Genomic DNA, 21,114 nt, shown 5'->3' with positions numbered 1-21,114 from the left:
CTATCCCCAACTCCAAAGTTTCCAAAGATAGCACAACTTTAGCCACTATGGAAGGGAAAGAGGGAGAGATGTTTGTGAACACACACAGTTTTAGCCACTTTGGAAAGCTGTATCGTCACTAGGAGCGTGGCCAATATCACTGCGGGACGGCAGTTCCCTGGGGCTCTGGAGGAAACGCTGATATCCCAGTCGTTTGGGGGTCCTTTATGGACCATAGCTGTCTTGGAGAGACAGCAAAGAAGGGCGGCACGGATTGGCGCGAACAGGGAAGCAGCAAATTCCCTGCAGCACCGACATTAGCCTTCAACTCAACAGCACAGGAAGACAGTCATTAGAGCTGTCACAAGCTGGGGAAGTCACACAAAGAGATCTGAGCAGGAGCGGCGATTGAATGGAGTATTCTTATTGGAGGAGTGTTTTGCCAACTCATAGGTAAGAAGAAAATTTATCAAAGCTTAAAAGAAGTCTTCAATTTGAAACTAGCAGCTAATTGGCATGTGGAAATACAAATAGAAGAAAATAAAAAGTAAAGCTGAACTTTGTAATTAAAGCCCCAGAAAGGAAACTTTTCATCTGAATTTAAAACTGGCTTTGGAAGAAACTAAAACACTAACAAGGACAGAAATTTGAAGGAAAACATCGGTTGCTAACAAAAGGATTAAGACAGGAAGTAACTAATTTTGTGGATTAACAAGTGACATCTTGTTGCTGAAACATTTGTGAATTGGAGAGAGACATCTGCTGGAGGAAAGAAAGTATCACATCATTTAGATCAACGTGGGAAAGTCAGAAGGAGGCGTTGTTTATACAGGTGTCATGAGATTGTAAAAAAGGGAGTGGAATCGACAAAGACTTTAATTGGAACAGATTAAAAGTATATTTGAATTGGACATCTGCAGAAACAAAGAAGAAAAGAGATATTACACGGATTTGAATTTGGACTAAGTCAAAATAATAAATTTGAATTTGGACTATATATAAGTTAAGATAAATAAATTTTAAAAGTTTTTTCTCCTCATATCAAAAATATGGAGAATTGGGAGGAATTATGGGAAATGCTTCAGATGGTCTGAGAATCTATTAATGGGAACAAAGAAGCAGAACTGTGGCTTAAAAATAAAAAAAGAGAAGATGAGGAAATTATAATATAATGCTGAAAAAGAAATCAGTGAGGATAATATAGATGATCATATTTGGATTGATAATGAAAAAATAAAAATGGAGAAAGGGAAAGAAATCTTAAAAAGGGGGGGAAAAGATTGAGTGGGGAAATTAAAAGAGTGAAAAAAACAGACAATTACACTGGGATTAGCAGTGATAGAATAAAGAGAAGAGGAGGAAATAGAGAAAAATTGAGGGGGAATATTATAAGAGTAAAAGGTGGAGAAAGGTGGAAAAGAGGATGCAAGAAAGGGAGAAAGAAGAAGATGATAGAATGGGAGAAAGGTAAAGATCTGGGAGAGACTGAAAGAATATGGTTAAAAGTAGGAGAAAAATGAATAGAAGAAAAGAAATTAAAGTAGTGGTAGATATGTTTTCTTTTTTTTATGTGTGTCAGAGAATGCATGAAATGAGAGATAATTAAAGTTGATGGTAAAGAAATAAATTTAAAAAAAATAAAAGAATGGAAAATCCAGCAGATGAAATATAAATAGAATAGAATAGAATTTTATTGGCCCAGTGTGATTGGACACACAAGGAATTTGTTTGGTGCATATGCTCTCAGTGTACATAAAAGAAAAGTAAAAAGAAAAAAAAATACCTTCATCAAAGGTACAACATTTACAACACAAATGATGGTCATAGGTTGCAATTTAACCCTTAATGATAGCAACAAAAAGTTACAGTCATACAATCATAAGTGGAAAGAGATTGGTGATGAAAACGATGAGAAAAGATAGCATGGTTATAAATGAAAATGATTGAAATTAAGATTTAAAAGGGAATAAAATTGAAATGGTAGTAAATGATATACACTATTGGAAGAAAATAATAAGTATTGAATTGTGAATAGAAATGTTAAGAAAATAAGAGGTGGAAAGTTGTATTAATTGACAGTATGATATAAATCGAATAAGATGAAGACAATGTTAAATGTTTAAAATAAAAAATAAAAAATATCCAAACTGATTTAAAGCTGTGTTGTCTTTGTGGGCCTTCCCTACCCTCCATTTCCAAAGTGGCTAAAGCTACCTTTGCACATCTTTCTGAAAACATCTGGGAAATGTTTGCCAGAAAAGCTGGGTCCAAAAAGTAGTCAGCAAAAGCAGAGAAATTCTGGATGTAAAAGGCAAAAGCTTGATGTAGTGAACTGGGAAAGAAGGCAGTTGGGCAAATGAATACTTGTTGGCACTTGCAGAGAGTGAAGGAATGCTTGCTGGTTTGTTTGCTGGGATGTATCATGTGCGGATGGGAAGAGCTGGGCAAATGAGTACTTGCTGGTGGTTGCTTAGGCTTTCCAGTGTATGGTAAGGAGTGCAGAGCCATGTGTTTTAGGGCTGCTTGCTGCCTTGAATTGCAGGGTGCAGGCCAACCAAAATGGCAGAGGTTGGCAGTGGAGGGAGAGATAAGCAAGGGAGACCTGAAATAGCCCTGTAGCTGAAAGTGCAAGAAAGCTGCCAAACACCTGCATTTTGATTAAATGAAAGCAGGGCCGTGCAGACTGTAACTTTATGATCCATTTTTTTCAGCACCACTGTAATTTTAAATAGTTGCTGAATAAATGGTCATAAGTATATGTGTATACAAATATGTATAATTTGTATTTATTGCTATCACAACAGAGTAGTACAGGGATGTCAAACTCAAGGCCAGGGGCCAGATCCGTCCTGCAGGGTACTTAGATCTGGCCCACAGGCCCACCCTGGAAACTGTGAAGATTGGCCTGAGGTGCCTCGCCAAGCAAAGAGAGACCTTGGGTAGGCCAAGCATGGCCCTCGCGAGCTCCCTTTTGGCTGGCAGAGGGCTGCAGGAGTGACATCAAGCTGGCCATTTCCACCCTGGCCCCGACCCCCCAAGGTCAAACACAACTCTGATGCGGCCGTCAATGAAATTGAGTTTGACACCTCTGCAATAGTACAAATGAAAGAAAAAAAGCTTTATTTTCTTCTGGTGATATACAACATATAGTTTTCAGTGACCATATTAGATAACTAAATGTTAAGGGAAAGAAATACATATATTAAAGCATGACGTATTTATAAAATGTGGTTGACTGAAGAATAATAATTTCAAAAAGAATTATGTGCAGGAATATTATTGCGTAAAATAGACATACTTCCACTAGCAAACCCACTAGCAGCAGTCGCTTGCATCACCTCTCTTCTGTAATCTCTATCTTTTGGAAAACTGTTGACAGACATTTTGCTTGCTTCTTTTTGTCTCTGCTCTCTGGTGTAAAAAGAAATTAATTAATTAATTAATATGAAACAATTTGGTAAGTTTACTATTCTACAATTTATATCTATATTAATTATTTACCTTTCAAGCCATTCTTTTGGTTTTTCCCACTGTGAAACTTCTGTTCGGCAGTTGTAGTAATATTTTTTGCCAGAAGAACTAATGTGCTCAGACCAGTCATCTGCAGAATCATAAGACTAAAAAAAAAAAAAATTGCAATTAACCTGATGGGATTTTAGAAATATCAAGTTCTCAGTTTTGAACATTAACACACATTTTATTGAAAATATTCCTTTCAGAAAAATATAGCACAGTGATGGTGCTTTTGGTGTTGCTTGCTGAAAGTCCAACCGCAAGAGCGCTCTCGCACTCCCTTGTGCCAGCACCCATAATGCAATGGGTGCACCCATTTGTGCATGCGCGCATGACTGCCCACTACACTCCCCGTGCGCATGCGCCCCCCCCACTGCTCATGTGCGCGCCCCATTTATTTATTTATTTTATTTATTTATTTTTCGAATTTTTATACCGCCCTATCTCCCTAGGGACTCAGGGTTAGGGTTAGGCCAAAATAAAAATATACAAATATACATATAAATACAAAATAGAACATCAGTTAAAAAACTTATTAAAAATGGCCGAATTATTAAAATCACAATATACATAATAAAACCCATTTAAAACCATTTAAATTTTAAAATCTAATCCAGTCCTGCGCAGATAGATGTGTTTTAAGCTCGCGGCGGAAGGTTCAGAGGTCAGGAAGCTGACGAAGACCTGGGGGAAGTTCGTTCCAGAGGGTGGAAGCCCCCACAGAGAAGGCCCTTCCCCTGGGCGTCTCCAGCCGGCACTGCCTAGCCGACGGCACCCTGAGGAGTCCCTCTCTGTGAGAGCGCACGGGTCGGTGAGAGGTATTCGGTGAGAGGTATTCATTTTTTAAAAGAGTATGCCTCAAAACAGAAGACAATCAGTTACCGGCCCATTCCCTGGCGTGACAGCTGTTCCTCAGCCAGTGGCAGCACTCCTGGCCCTGCCACTTCAGCAGCGCCATCCACCAGCTGGGAAGTTCACCCCTCCACCTCAGGTTCTGCATGCAGCCTGCAACTCTGAGATGTGTCATCCAGTGCAGCGCTCTTCCCTGAGGGCTGCCTGCTCACCCACCCGCCAGCTGGACTGGGCTGGAAGCAGGGTGTCACCTTGCGCCCATCCTTGTCCTCTTCCTGCCCAGCTGTTGGTTCCTTGACGCAAGCAGAGGCTGCTGGTTGGAGCGAGGGGAACTACAATTCTGGCCTGCCGTGGCTGCAAGTGCCAAGGCATAGCTAGAATTGGAAGAAAAGGCTGTGTGGCTATGGCGAAAAGAACCGGAGAAACACCCGGCAGCTTGACAAGGCGACAGCTACTCTCACTGGTAACAGCGCACCACGCCAATTTGCAGGCTCAGTTACCGGACGAGAGCAGCCACCACGCTAGTTCCAGGCCAGTTTGGACAGGGACCCGAGAGCCGCGCAGGGATGGCTCACCCAAAAGAACTATGGCAGACAGAGCCTTGCAGCTTTATCTGCTGCCTTGCCTCTGGGTAAGGCCCCTCCTCCACCTCTCCCCTTCCCCTTCCCCTTCCAGCAATGTACTGTTTTTCTAAACACCCGGGCCAGGCCGGGCAGCAATTCCCAGGGAGGCGCCCCGATCAAGGAGGCTCAGGCTGTATCCCGTGGCTTGCATAAACCGTTCCCTCCCCTTTCAAAATAGCCACCCAGCACTTCCCTAAGGCACCCAGGGTCGGCAAGCAGCTCTTCTTCCGAGAAGTGGGAGTGGGGGTAGAGGCCAGCACGGAAACAGGCTTTGGTTGTCCGTTCTGCTGCGACCCCGAATCCTTGCTGGACTCCTCCCTGCTGGGTGCCAGGCTTCCCAGCAAGCGCCCTGCGCCTTTGCTGCCTCATTTGGAGCCTGATTCCAGAAGCGACCCGGGGAAGCACAGAAGTCAGGACTCGGTTGGTGAAGTGGGTGTTGCACAAGGGGTGTACGGCAAGGCGGTGCCACCCGAAAACTGGGTCATCTGGAGAAGGGGCAAGCAGAGCGGCTAGCCGCCTTGCCTTACACCTCCTGCGCAGTGCCAGAAACAGTAATGCTCTTGTTTTTCCTCTGCAAGCCCCGTTTTTGTAACCGGGTAGGCAGCAGAGATCTCCAAGCAATGGAAATTGTGGCAACAGGGGCTTGGTGATGGGCCCAATCTGTACTCGACCCCAGCTGCTGCGCTGCCATCCAAGCCAGGCTCTCTGGCCGTACACCGGGGAAGGAGCCTCAGGCAGGGCAGTCGCCTGCCCTGTCAGTAAATGCTGCCCCATGCACCTGAGCCGGCTGGTCGCTCTTCCCTTCCCCCTGCAGCTGCCACTGCTGTTGCTCTTCTGGGGTGGTACAACTGCGCAGGAGGAATGCAGCCCAGGCGATCCGCGCAGCTGGTTGAGCGAGCCAAGAGGGGCGTTTCAGCCCTGCTTTGATGGCGGCCACAGGACCATCTGCACAGGCAGCCCACCACCACCGCACCCTCACTGGCTGCCAAAGCCCTGCCAGCCACACCTGCTCAGTCTGCGGCTCCCAGCAGGGAGGAGCTCAGGCAAACCTGCGTGTTCTGGGCTTCCTCGGCTGGCGCATGGTGCTGCCAAGGTGGCAGGGCCGAGAGCACTGCTGCCAGCCAGGGAATGACGGCTTCCAGCAGGGAGGAGTCCAGGCCACGGGGTCATCTGTGCAGGCAGCCCACTACTACCACCCCACCCTCAATGGCTGCTGGTCCACTGGTGCTCCTCACCACCTAGAACTGCACAAGAAGCCTGCGTGGGCAGGGAGGAAGGGAACTCCGGCTTAAATTGCTCTGCTCCCTTAGGAAGCGACCACCAGGATCCACTCTCTGCATGTTTTGGTACACGAGCCTGTTGCTAGTCTTTATGCATGCATGCATGCCAGAAACCAGACCAGTTAGCCGGTGCGCATGTGCACTCTGGAAATAGGAAGATCATCTTCCTGGAGCACGCATGTGCAATGGGCAGCTGCTCTTCTGGTTTTCAGCACGCTAGCCGACGCACCAGAACCCAGAAGAGCAACGGGACACGGCTCTGTGTGCCACTTCCGGCATGCATGCCATAAGTTCACCATCACAGTCATAGCAGGAGCTGTGGTGGTACAGTGGTTAGAATGAAGTATTGCAACTTATTCTGCTGACTGCCAACAGTTCAAGTTCAATTCTCACCAGGCTCAAGGTTGTCTCAGCCTTCCATCCCTCTGAGGTGGGTAAAATGAGGACCCAGAGAATTTAGTTTCATTTAAGAGAATTAAACTAGTGCTGATACAATGACATCCAACTGCTATTTTTAAACTTTGCATGTGTTTTGAACTGAAATATGAATTAATCTAAAACTTAAATAACGTAGAACATAGTATATGCAATTTTGCTTGTTTTATTTCTATTAACTGTATTTATCAAGAATTTCTTGAAAAGGGAAGCAAACTATGCAAAATGTAATAAAACAACTTGATTGGGCAAATTCAATATAAGTACTTACTGCATCAGATGTTTTGCTTGGATTATTGCTAGGATTAGAAGTATGTGAATTTGCGCTATGAAGAGCACTGTGGTTATGAGAGTTTTCTTGTGGAGAATAACTGGTCCCTAGAAAACAATGATTTATGTTATTTCTCAATTATTTAAATTCAACATATTTTAATTTACTTTGATGCAGAAAGGTCAACCATCATCTCTTTCATACACACACAGATAGATACATACAAACAAACCTATATACATACATACACTTTGTTCTGTAACGAGTGTCACTGCAAAAAATATGACTTCTAATATTTTCTAAAGAAAAAAACAGTTTTTGAATTGAAATATAAAATAAACAATAAAATATTATGTATGTAAAAATCATTAATAAAACTGCCCCAGAAAAAAGTTCAATCAGAACAGAATTCAAAATTTTCACAACCAGAGTTAAACAAGTTTTCTAAAACATTACCTGAAAAATATGCTAAACAGCCATGAAATTAACAACAAAAGTTTCTAATATCGTACAATCCATCCATATATCCATCCATCCATGCTAACAATACCTCCAATTCCCAGCCTTTAAGAGGCAGTCCAGGAAGGTACCATGTTCAATGGTATCAGTAACTGCAGACAGAATCAATTAAGATTAGGAGACTATTCCACCCATGCCAAGTCCTGAGGACAATAATCCATTAGAGTGACCAATGCCATTTCATCCTATGTGATTTTAATTTAAATCTTGATTGGCAGAGATCTAGATAATCTGTATGTTCTGGCAGTCTCTGAAGTTGAATCACAATCCCTTTTTCGACAATGCAGGTAGTTCTTGATTTACAACAACTCGTCACTTAATGAATGTTTGAGGTTACAATAGATACCTCAAAAAGTACTTACAACCCAGTCCTGAAATTACCATATTTTTTGAATTATAAAACACTCCGGACTGTAAGATGCACATTAGCTTTAGAGGAGGAAAACAAGAAAAAAAAATCTGCCTCTGTCTCCGCAGCCTGTTTGTCCATTCACCACAGACGCCACCTATTCACCAGTGTTCACCACCGCCTAGAACAGCTGATTGGCACCACACATCCCCGCCGCCTAGAACAACTCATTGGCACACCAACCCCCCACTCCCCCACCACAATATTCGCTCTATAAGACACAGACATTTCCACCCACTTTTGGGGGAGAAGTGTTTTTTATAATCTGAAAAATACTGTATATCCACTGCAACACCTTTGCAGTGGTTTTCCCTTATGATCGACCACAGAGATGCTGCAGCACCTCCACACTAATCCCCCTCAGGTCTCCACAGGCAATGAGCCTACTTTGTTTCTCCACTGGGTTCCACATACTCCACCCCACCCCACCCTTGGTCACTGATTGTTCAGTTACTTTTTGAATATCTTCAGAGATCAGATTGGAATAGGGAAGGAGGGCAGGCCACTTTATTACTGGCCAGATGGCATAGTCCCACAAGTGAATGTCTTTTTCTCAGTGAAAAATAACTCTGGAGAAGATCCGTTTTCCTTTCCTGGATAGATGACAAGGAATCTAGTGAGGATTCCTTACTGTCTAATGAGGAAGAAAAAACTGGCAGTATTTCTTCTCAGTTCTAGCACTTGCTTTAATTCTACAGCATTAACAAAGCTCTTTGTTTCCTTTTCTTGCTAGACAAAATGGAGAGATCCACCCTCCTTCCCTACCTTGACCTCCTGAGCTCTTAAGACCTTGAAAAGGTAAGTGTGCTATGGTGACCGGGTGGGGTGAAGGCCCAAAGGACTATGAGGATCCCAAGATGCAGAAAGCGGAGCATGGGGTATCTCAGAGGGTGAAGGAGGTCTTGGGAGGCCCAATTCAGATAGACTTGTGCCTGCACTTAACTCCCCAGTGTCTCCCCACTCAAGGCACCTCATGCTCCACTTAATGATCTGCATGTTCATTTAATGAATGTGTTGGGGTCAGCAGGGATGGAGGTGGTTTACCTAATGGCCTTCTCAATTATCAAACTCCATTACAGTCATAACTCAAGGACTATCTTTATTCCCATGAAAGGAAAGGTTGGAGAAAGAAATTATTAAAAATGTTTGGATGCAGAGAAAGTTTCTTCAAGAGGGAACACAACTATCTATTTTAAAACTATGTTATCCTTCCGAAAAGACATGACAATTTTATTGATCCAAAAAGTCATAATGTGCCTGGCTCCTGAATGCATTGGAAAGGATGTGGGCTCATGGCAAAAGTTGTAGAGCTTATTCTACAAAGAATCCTGTCCATTTCCTCAGGCAAAATAACCTCAAAAGTCTTGCTTATTGCATTGGTTTCTATCCAGTCTTTCCAGGATAAATGAAAAATGCTTTAGCCACCAAGATACCCATATAATTATACAATGGTCACCAGAATTTTTAACAATAGAGGAAGACTGGAAATAGGTAAATTACATATTATTCTTTTGGTCCACTGACATTCCCAACTATCTATAACACGTGTGTAAAACTCGCTGCGTCACGTTGCCATGATGTGACATTTTGCAATATTTGTCCCCTTTGCGGAGCTGGGGTGGCCATGGCCTGCACATGACGTATGCAGCCCACGGACCACCAGTTTGACTCCTGATCTATAAAGTGCTATAACTACATCCAGTCTTAAATGAAGAAAAATCCTGAACTTTAAGTTTAGCTTTTTTAATAACACAAAACCAAGCAGTTTGGTTTTTTTTAAAACTTTAAGGCAAGTACTTCCATAACCATGCTGCCACCATCCATATTTCAATTGCTTTCAACCTGCCTCAAGTTCCTTTTTCCCTTCATCAGAGATCTTAAAATAGCAGTAGATATCAGTTCAAGCTCAATTCTACTACAGTACCAACTTTGTTTTCTTTACATATTTTCAGACATCTGTTTATCCAATTTCATAAGAATTATAGAATTTTCAACATGTTCAATCTGTCCCAATTTAGCTTTGTAACATGCAATACTGAATTTATTAGGACAGATATTTCCTGTTTTTATTTAGATATGTTATAAATATAAGTTGCTCATTTTTAAAACTTTTCTTCAAAATACAAGCTGCTTTTGTTTCTGCAGCAGAAAAGAAATATCTACATTCTTTTCCTCAGGATGTGTAGTTATTTAGGTTATTAGATGTCACTATGGAGGTCTTACTTATTCACAAAATGGCTGACATTGATTTAGGAAAAAAATGGGAGGATGAAGGGGAGACAAAAAAGAAACAAAAAAACCAAACAGACACACCCCTCAAAAAAGGTTGGAGAGCCATATATGACTCCAATTGTTTCCATCCTATTCACAGAAATCAAATGGATAAAATTTAGTCACTAGAAATTTGGCTAAGAACTGAATAAAAAGCATAGGTAGTACAAATCCCCAAATGTCACAGAGAAATAGCCATTTGGCAGTAACATTTGGCAGGAATATTTCTGGTAAGTAGATAAAGTATAGTCAGCTAACTATAGAGAAATAAATTCCATACTATTACAATGCTTTAAGAAACAGAAATGAAGATGTATGGACATAACTGAGTTGTGTTTGCAATATTTGTACTGCATTGGTATTCATTCTTGCATGTGTCTGTAGCAAGTGAAAGCTCATAACAGTGCCTGAAGAAACAACTCAAGAAATCTAGAATAGCAAGGAAAAACACTTCAACACTGAATGAAGTAATAAAAAATTATCAAATCAAACACGATCTACAATATTAAATGATGTGTAAATGTGAGCAGTAGATGAAAAGGCCAAAATCAAGTAATACAAAATCAATATTTTGTTCTGTTTGACATCAGAAAAAGTTTTAAAAATGAGAAAAAAAATTAAATATCAAAGATTCCGCAGAAAAAAAAAGGATCCGAGAACTCAGTACAATAACTAGCATTCCATGATAGAAAAAAAGCTAACTTCAAGATAGAAGGGAACTCCTAAACAAGAGAAAATGAAAGCACAATTTAGATTATTCCAATGTAAAAAAAAAAAAAAGAACGACTACCAATGTGGTTTTACACAAAGACGATAGAGATCTTAAAACATAATCACTATTACACATAAACCACTAAAAACACTAAATATATAAATGCACAGATAGACTAGTTTAATATTATTACCCAGCAAAGGGAAGCAGGTACCTAGACAGAAAAAAATTGTTTAAACATTATATAAAGGCTTAAAATTAACCCACAAAAGGGAGGAACTCATGCCTCCCAATGTTAACCACCAAAGCATATTCAAAAATGTCTGCAACCATATATTTGTTTTTTATAGCATCAGATATTCCTCTCTATAAAACTAATTAAGTGAAAGGAACACCTCTCAGTGACATAAATACAGGAATTATGACATGAAGCTCATAAAATCATTCAAAGAGATTGGGCTCTTGCATTTGTGTAAAAATTGCCTCCTGCATTTCAACCAGTATAACCAAGTTATATATAGTCAGTGTTTTGTTTGAGTTTCTTTCCCGTTATTATTTAGTTTTCATGGGAAGAAAGTGGTTCAAATTGGCTGTTTATATATTTATTAAATTTGTTTGCCACCCATGTAACTGCAAGATAACTGGGCAGTATACCAATCCAAGTAAAACTAAATAGATTAAATTGGTAGGTGATATATAGATAAGTAAGTAGGTAGACGGACACTCACTCACTCACACACTCCAAGATGGGGAAGAATGGAGCAGAATGAATGGGGGAGGGGAGCTGCTATTAATTAATAAACCACCTCCAATGTAGTATTCTCCCATTGAGGCCACATTCGGGCCTTAACCTTGATTAATCTTAAAACAACTGGCAGAGCCAGGTCCTCAGGCTCTTGTGGAAAGTCAGGAGAGTGGGAGTCCTTTTCACCTCCAGGAGCAAAGTCCAAGACCAGGGCAGAGAAGGTGTTCTCCTCAATCCCACTTCCACTCCTTGACTGATGAGATATGCTGCATGCCTCCTCTGCAAGCACAGGTGAGGTAAGCTTGTTCCATAGGAAAATGGCCATTCCTCAAGTAATCCAGATTCATTCATGCTATAAAAGTATGGCCCAGCAGGCCCAGCGGGCGAGTGGCCTATTCCTGCGGCCTATTCCAGCGGCCTAGCGGCCGGGCCGGTTGGGCGGCCTAGCTTAGAGGTTGCAAATAGGCCTGATGGACGCCTTGTTTATGTCACCTTGGAGGCTGTCCTCGGGCCTAGTGGACACCCCCCTCTTTATCATCTTTACCATCTAGAGGATGTCTATGGGCCGCCTGTGGGGGAGGGACCTTTTTAAGATCCTGCTCCCCCCCCCCCCGGACTTTGGGAGAGAGATGGCTTAGCGGCTGAGCGGCCTGGCCTAGTGGATGTCCCTGACAGCTTCCCCCTTCCTCTTTTAACCACCCCTCGGGACTGTATAATGAAGGGTTGGTGAAACTGACTGAATCATGGCGGTGTTATCCATCTACCGCCCAAGAACTATTCCTCAACTGTGGCTCACCTGGAATTGCTGGTATTGTCAGTTATCATCTTGACTGGTCCAGGATGGGCCTGCTTGCCGGACTCTTACTATGCGGACATTCACAGCAGCTGACCTTCTTGTCCTGCGAGATTCCCCCCTCTTGCAGGTTTGGCCCCCTACACTATCGAGGGCCCATCTTGAGGACGGGTTTTGGAACCCTGAGAGGTGGCATGCCAAAAATAGGAGACTTAGGGGATTTTTAATTAACTGTTTTAACCATTTTTTAAGGGGAGTTTTAATGGGAATTTTAAGGGGAGGGAGGAAATTGACGGGTTTGGGGCGGGTGGGGAGGGTGGGTAGGGGGGGAACCCGTCGGGAGGGGAGGCGAGTCCAGCTAGTATTCGCGGCGGTAATTTATTAGGTCCGAGGGTGGCGGGGGAGGGCCTCGTTCCAGTCCATCCGGGTTTTGTTATTAATACGGTATGCGGGAGAGGCAGATATGGCGCAAGGGGGGGCCACATCAGGTTTTGGGGGTACACCCTCGCTATTTAAGAGGGATCGCGTGCTCCGGCGCCCCAGAATTTTCCCGTTCCCCGAGTGGCCAGAGTATCCGGGACTTGGGCCTTCGGCTGATGTTATACAATGCAAGATCCGTGGTTAACAAAGCCCCCCTGATTTCAGATCTAATTCAGGAAGGGACCACGGACGTTATGGGCATTACGGAAACCTGGTTGGGCACTGAAGGGGGGGGTTCCCCTAGTAGAGATGTGCCCATCAGGTTTCCGAGCATTTCATCAGCCGAGGGCCCAAGGTAGGGGTGGCGGGGTGGCGGTTATTATTAGGGAGAGTCTGGAACCGAGGGAGACCACTGTGCCTCAGATAGCTGGGTGTGAAACCCTCTATGTGAAGTGGGGTCAGGTGGGCTTGTTGATCACGTACCTGGCTCCTTGCTGCATGACAACAGCCCTGCCCGAGCTGTTGGAGTTGTTGGCCGGGTTGGCAGTTGAAACCCCTAGACTTTTGGTCATGGGGGATTTCAACTTGCCATCAACTGGTGCGGCATCCTCGATCGCTCAGGAGTTCATGGCTTCCATGACGGCCATGGACCTGACTCAATTAATTAATGGCCCTACTCACATTGGGGGTGGCACCCTAGACTTGGTTTTTATCTCTAGCCAGTGGTTGAATGATCTGATTTTAAATGATTTACGTATTGAGCCTTTGTCATGGTCAGATCATTTTCTCCTGGACTTTCAGACCGCTACCCACCGCCGCAGGGAGATGGAACCAATGCGTTGGTTCCGTCCCAGGCGCCTGATGGACCCTGAGAGGTTCCTGACGGAGCTTGGGCCGTTTCCCGAGAACCTGGCCCACGGCACGACTGAAGAGCTAGTCGCGGCCTGGGAACAGGCCACGGCTGGAGCTTTGGACCGTGTCGTGCCTTTGCGGCCTCTGACCCGGTGTCAATCTCAACCAGCTCCTTGGTTCTCCGAGGAGCTGAGGGAGATGAAACACCAGAGAAGACGCCTAGAGAGTGTCTGGAGATCCAGCCGTTCTGAGGCTGACCGGACACTAGTTACGTCCTATAGCAGGACTTACCTAGTGGCACTGAGGGATGCGAAACGTTCCTACGTTTCCTCCCTCATTGCGTCGGCAGATAACCGCCCGGCCGCCCTGTTTCGGGTGACCCGTTCCCTCCTTCAACAGGAGGGGCGGGAGGACCCCCTACAAGGGCGTGCTGAGGAGTTTAACGGTTATCTATATGATAAAATCGTTCAGCTTCGGGATGGATTGGATCAAAATTGGGTAGATCCAGACGAGAGTTCCGAGACCCGTCTTGTTGAGGTGGTTTGGGATGATTTTGACCCTGTGACTCCCGAGGACATGGACAGGTTGCTGGGAAGACTGAATGCCACCACATGTTTACTGGACCCGTGCCCCTCCTGGTTGGTGCTGGCCACACAGGAGGTGACACGAGGCTGGCTCCAGGGGATTATTAATGCTTCTCTGCGGGAGGGGATCTTTCCCGCTGCCTTGAAAGAGGCGGTGGTGAGACCTCTCCTCAAGAAGCCTTCCCTGGACCCGGCTGTTTTAGGAAATTATCGTCCGGTCTCCAACCTTCGCTTCACGGCGAAGGTTGTAGAGAGTGTGGTGGCACGTCAGCTACCCCAGTACCTGGATGAAACTGTCTATCTAGACCCATTCCAGTCCGGCTTCCGGCCCGGATATAGTATGGAGACGGCTTTGGTCGCGTTGGTGGATGATCTCTGGAGGGCCAGGGATAAGGGTTACTCCTCTGCCCTGGTCCTATTAGACCTCTCAGCGACTTTTGATACCATCGACCATGGTATCTTGCTGCGCCGGTTAGAGGGGTTGGGAGTGGGAGGCACCGTTTATCGGTGGTTCTCCTCCTACCTCTCTGACCAGACGCAGACGGTGTTGACAGGGGGGCAGAGATTGACTCCGAGGCGCCTCATGTGTGGGGTGCCGCAGGGATCGATTCTCTCGCCTCTCCTGTTCAACATCTACATGAAGCCACTGGGTGAGATCATCAGTGGTTTTGGGGTGAGATACCAACTGTACGCTGACGACACGCAGCTGTACTTTTCCACCCCAGGCCACCCCAACGAAGCTGTCGAAGTACTGTCCCGGTGTCTGGAGGCCGTATGGGTCTGGATGGGGAGGAACAGGCTCAAACTTAATTCCTCCAAGACGGAGTGGATGTGGATGCCGGCACCCCGGTACAGTCAGCTGCAGCCGCGGCTGTCTGTTGGGGGCGAGTCATTGGCCCCAATGGAGAGGGTGCGCAACTTGGGCGTGCTCCTGGATGGGCGGCTGTCTTTCGAAGACCATTTGACAGCCGTCTCCAGGAGAGCTTTCTATCAGGTTCGCCTGATCCGCCAGTTGCGCCCCTTCCTGGACCGGGATGCCCTATGCACAGTCACTCATGCTCTCGTTACCTCTCGTCTGGACTATTGCAATGCTCTCTACATGGGGCTCCCCTTGAAGAGCACCCGGAGACTCCAGCTAGTCCAGAATGCGGCTGCGCGGGTTATTGAGGGAGCCGATCGGAGCTCCCATGTAACACCTATCCTGCGCAGACTGCACTGGCTGCCTGTTGTCTTCCGGGTGCGCTTCAAGGTGTTAGTTACTACCTTTAAAGCGCTCCATGGCTTAGGACGGGGATACCTACGGGACCGTCTACTGCCAACGTCTATCTCCCAACGACCGGTGCGCTCTCACAGAGAGGGGCTCCTCAGGGTGCCGTCAGCCAAGCAATGTTGGCTGGCGGCCCCCAGGGGGAGGGCCTTCTCTGTGGGGGCTCCTACCCTATGGAACGAGCTTCCCCTGGACTCAGACAAATACCTGACCTTAGGACCTTCCGCCGCGAACTCAAAACCTACTTATTTCATCTTGCTGGTCTCGCTTAAATTTTATATTATTAAATTGATTTATGGGTTTTTCAAATTTTTTAGTAAATTTTAGTGGGAATATTTTTATCTATAAGTAGCCAAATTAAATAGGTTTTTTAAGGGTTGTTTTTAGTTTTGTACTGTTGTTTTCTTTCTGTATTTTACTTGTGGCTGTACACCGCCCTGAGTCCTTTGGGAGAAGGGCGGTCTATAAATAAAAATATTATTATTATTATTAAAACAGGGGCTTTATAGGCAATAACCAACCTTGAATTGCACCCAAAAGCAAACCAGCAACTAGTGCAGCTTACAGAACAGCAGTATAACATAGGCCACCCAAGGGGTCCCAAAGACTGCTCACACCACTGTATTCTGCACCAGTTGAAGCTCCCGAATGCTCTTCAAAGCTAGCCTCACATAGAGCACATTGCAGTAATCCAAGTGTGAGATGACCAGAGCTTCAATGACTGAACACAGGGACAGGAAAGGCAACAAGAGATGTATAACTCGAAGCCATGAATGCTACCTGCTCTTTGAGTAGGAGCGAGTCCAGGACAACCCCCAAGTTATGGACCAGGTCTGTCTGGGGTAATGCTTCCACTTCCAGAGTTAAAATGTCAAAGATCATGAAGCTCCATTCACTCAAAGTTATTCGGTCTTGCCAGGGTTCAGCCAAAGGTTGTTGTCCCCTATCCAGATCCCTATCCAGATTCTTTCTTTTATGTACACTGAGAGCATATGCACCAAGACAAATTCCTTGTGTGTCCAATCACACATGGCCAATAAAAAATTCTATTCTATTCTATTCTATTCTATTCTATTCTATTCTATTCTATTCTATTCTATTCTATTCTATTCTATTCTATTCTATTCTATTCTATTCTATGGACTCCAGGCACCACAAGAGGGCAGAATAAAAATTGAATATCATCAGCATACAGATGATATGTCAACCCCTGGTGATAGATGATCTCACCCAGAGGCTTCATATAGCGGTTAAAAAGGAGTGGAGGTGTGTAGATAGCCCTCTGCTTACAACACTTCATTAAATAGACAGTTCAAAGTTACAATGGCAATGAAAAAGTAACATGACCATTTTTCACTTACAACCATTGCAGCATCCCCATGGTCCGTTATCAAAATCCAGATGCTTGGCAACTGACTCCTATTTATGACAGTTACAGTGTACTGGGGTCGTGTGATAAACTTTTGTGCCCTTCTGACAAGCAAAATCAACGAGGAAGCCAGATTCTCTTAACAACTATATTACTAACTTAACATCTCAAGTGATTCACTTAACAACTGTGGCAAACACGGTTGTAAAATGGGCAGAACTCACTTAACAAATGCCTCTCTTAGCAACAAAAATGTTGGGGTCAATTGTAGTCATAAATCAAGGACTACCTGTACTGAGCCCTGCAGAATGCCACAGAACAGCAGTTGTGGGCTAGATTTCTTACTGCCTGTCAACACCAACTGGGTTCGGCCTTGGAGAAAAGGGCGGAACCAAAGCAAGACTGTGCTCCCCGAACTTCAGAATCTGTAGCCAGCCCAAAAGGGTAGTATGATCAGTGATATCAACAGCTGCTGAGAGAGCAAGGATGGTTGGATACTGTTATCCCACTCTCATCACAGATCATCAAGTATGACCAATGTGCTTTCTTCCCATAACCAGGCCTGAATCCTAATAGAACGAGGTCCACATACTTTCCAGGTTCTTTCATCCAGAACTCTCTAAAGCAACCATCTTTCTACTAACTTCCCTAAAAATGGAAAGATGGGGAACTGGGCAAAAAATATCTAGATTTGAGGAGAGACAAACGGCTAAAAACTTCCTCTCCTGCACTTGCTAATTACTGTGCTGGAGGCTTTCACTAACCATTAGAAACAAGGATTTAATTGGCAGGTGGTTGCACTGATAGTATTGACCACTTCCTCAGGTCCAACAGGATAGAACTGTTCCCTGATAACTGAGCAAGATCTTTCCTAGGCATCTCACATGGTCATGCACCACACACAGATTACAACTGGGAACAAATCTAAGTACCTTTGTCCTGAGGTATTGAACAAATTCCTCTGCACAACCCTCAAGACGATCACCTCAGCTCTCCTATCCCTGCTGTTTCATTACTCTTACTGCCACAAGATAGGCTCAATCGTGCTTTAAGAAGCTGTGTCCAATCAGTTTTCCTTTAGCAACACTCTAGATATCTCTTTAACTCTTTTCAGAACTATTCTGTGAACCATGGGGAGTGTCAGGATGATAGATCAAGAAAGGCTGCACAGCACACTCCTGTCAAAAGCTTAGGCTGCCTTTTGATTCTAGGTCATTACCAGGGCTTCGGCAAGATCATGCAGGATAGCCTTCAGTTCTCTCTGGAAACCATCGGGGTCCACTAGTCACCAGGGATGGACAGCTTGAATGGGTCTGGCCTCCCAGACCAGTGGGAGGCAGACAGCATAGGAAAGTCTTAAGGACACCATGGCATTATCTGACCATGACAGGGAAAATAATGTTAAATTCATCACCAGATCATGTTTCCTTTGCTATGATAAGAAGATCAAGCCTGGTGATCTTCTGTCCCAAGTTTGGCCCGTGATGATTTGGGGTAGGCCCATGGACACCATGGTGGTCATGAACTCCTGAAGTGCTTTTGAGACTGAACCCAGGAATGGCAGGTTGAGGTCCCCCAGAACTGTAAGTTTGGGAAATTCCATGGCCAGTCCTGAGACAGTCTCGAGAATCTCCGGCAGGGAGATTACTAGCAGCAGGGAGGCTGGAACATTAGCAATAATTCCACCTGGTCCCATGAGCCTAGCTTCAGAAACAAGGTCTCACAATTAAGAGGCTTGGGGAACAAGACCCCTGAAGGCAAAACAAGACTCTCTGATGACCACTACAATCCTACTTCCCCTTCCCTGAGGTCTCAGCTGGTGCCAATCCTAAACCCATCTAGATACGTCTCCAGAGGGTCACTGCTCCCTTATCCTAGGCCTCAATGATGCATGACAGGTTCCTTCTCAATTAGATCCTGAATAAGGAGAGCCATGCTGTTAACTGAGTTGGCATTCATCAGCAGCAGGCAAAGCTATGAGCCACCATGACTATGCTGTCCAGGGACTGGGAATGAACTCAGAGAGCCAGAACGTATCACTAATATTACATATGTATCGGAAGTAGCGAACAACAATACGTTTTTCTGAATCATTCATAGTTTTAAAGTTTATTAATATTACAATGCTGCTATTTGTATGTATCATGCATAGTATATATAAGAACTAATCCTGTTTTATTTCTTCAAATTACTAATTGTAGTTCACTTACAGTTGCTCTTATAGAAATCAAAATTGTATTATTTTAATAGTTATTTATATAGTCTTGATCAAATTGTATTCTGGTTAGATCTGATCCCCTTCTTCAGAAATCTTATTACTGTATTTTTCAGAGTATAAGACGCACCTTTTTCCCATCTAAATTTGGGTGTGTCTTATACACTGAATGTAGCCCCACCCATCCACTGGCCCCCACCCTTTGGCCTCTGTCTCCCAGAAATTTACCTCCTTGCAGCAAGCAGCAAGAAGAAACAGCCCATTTCAGCTTCAGCACAGCCTAATTAGCACAAGTGGATTGTCCCTTGGATGGCCTCTCGACTCTCAGCTGTTTCAGGCGGCAGGGACTGCAATTGCCTATTTCTGCCTGGGCCTCTGCTGCTTGCTGCAAGAAGGTAAATTGCTGGGAGCAGATTTTTTTTTTATTGTGCTAATCAAGCTATGCTGGAAACGAAAATGAAAGTAAAGCAGGCTATTGGCTGTAATGAGGCAAAATTGCTAGGAGGCAGAGGCAGATTTCTTTTTCTTTTCCTTACCAAAAAAGGTAGGTGCGTCTTATAGTCCGGAGAGTTTTATACTCCGAAAAATACAGTATTTATTACTATGAACTTTCTTATCACTAGATAATCCTATACACAATTTTACAGCTCTTCTTAACAATTAATTCTGAAATCATTTGATTAGAGGACAAGCATCAACTTTTTTTGAACAGGTATATTAAGCAAGAATTAGTATCCTGCTTAACAGCAACTTTCTATTTAAACATGTTTGATATAATTTAATATATTTTAGAAATCATCATACTGAACATAATTTGTTATTAGTATGAATTATGCTCCTTATTATTTTAATCTCACAACAGCATTACTCTCCATCAAGTATATTGTTCTCTAGCATTATTACTTATGTACATACACACTTCGTACATATGTACAAAATTGTATTATGTGATACAACTTTTGTAGCTGCCCAGCTCATGGCAATGAATCTGGGTGGTACACAAGGATTAAAACCAACAATCAAAATCAATAATCCAAACAACAAATATCTAAGGTTGCACAAAAAATGTAACTATAGAATAAAAATAAAGAGCAATTAAGTAGCAGTCTAACTGCTTTGAGGAGCAATGGCGTTGCTAAAGCCTTACAGACATCTAACACAGGCCCATTCATTTCTGGCAAGATGACACTGCTTGAAAGAAGGGCCCAGAGAATCCTCTCCCTGTTAGTTCTGGTGAGGAAGCAGAGGCAAGCAGTCCTAAAGACAGCTTGTTCCTATCCTACATATGGGCTTTATAGGTGAAAACCAGCACCTTGAATTGTACCCAGAAGCCCAGTGTAGTTAGGGCAACTCAATAGAGCTGCAGTGTTACATGAGCATAGCTTGGAATCCATGTCACTGTGTTCCAAATCAGCTGCAGCTCCTAAATGTTCTTCAAGGGCAGTCTCATGTAAAATGCATTAGAGTAATCCAGACAGGGTGACTAAAGCGTAAGTCACTATGAGAAAAGCCTCTTGGCCCAGGAATAGATACAAGTACTACATAAGACAAATCTATGCAAAAGAGCGATGGCCTCTAGTTGCTCTTTCAGCAGGAGTTGAGAGTCCAGAGAACCACCCACAATCTGCACTACTGTCTGGGAAGTATAACCCCATGTTGAATGAAAGAGATTCCTCATATCTTTTATTTTTTAATTTGGGGGGTGGGGTGTTAAAATGTTTCAAAACCCACAACCACTTAGTTTTGCAGGGTTGACCTATTATCTATCTCTCATCCAAACCTCACAGCTTACAGACATTAAGAATTTTGTTAGTCCTATTCATTTAAATATTCAAAAACCACAACCTATAGAATACTGCTTCTCCTGCATTAAATTTGCTTTGTAAAATTTCATCAAGTATCAAAATTTTCCATTTAACCTCTTCTTTGGAGCATAAAACCTAGTAGCAGAAATCTTAGAAAAGAACAGCCTTTATGCTGAGACAGTTAAGTGAATTGTGCCCCA

The 21,114-nt window shown here is 44.0% G+C and overlaps 1 protein-coding gene across 3 annotated transcripts in view; it reads right to left on the bottom strand.

Moving 5' to 3' along the window:
* The window catches only part of WAC (WW domain containing adaptor with coiled-coil), a 77,913-nt gene that overhangs the window by 41,213 nt on the left and 15,586 nt on the right, over nucleotides 1–21,114 (bottom strand). For all 3 annotated transcript variants that reach the window (XM_058180255.1, XM_058180252.1, XM_058180254.1), the window contains exons 4-6: nucleotides 6,954–7,060; nucleotides 3,481–3,596; nucleotides 3,278–3,390 (exon numbers count right to left, since the gene is read on the bottom strand). In XM_058180255.1, coding sequence (XP_058036238.1) covers nucleotides 3,278–3,390; nucleotides 3,481–3,596; nucleotides 6,954–7,060 — 336 coding nt within the window. The remainder of the gene's footprint in view (nucleotides 1–3,277; nucleotides 3,391–3,480; nucleotides 3,597–6,953; nucleotides 7,061–21,114) is intronic.

The sequence above is a fragment of the Ahaetulla prasina genome, chromosome 4 (genome assembly GCF_028640845.1).
Source record: "Ahaetulla prasina isolate Xishuangbanna chromosome 4, ASM2864084v1, whole genome shotgun sequence".
Taxonomy (NCBI): Eukaryota; Metazoa; Chordata; class Lepidosauria; order Squamata; family Colubridae; genus Ahaetulla; species Ahaetulla prasina.
Note: the sequence above shows the minus strand (reverse complement) of the source record. Positions and strands in the feature narration are given on the sequence as shown.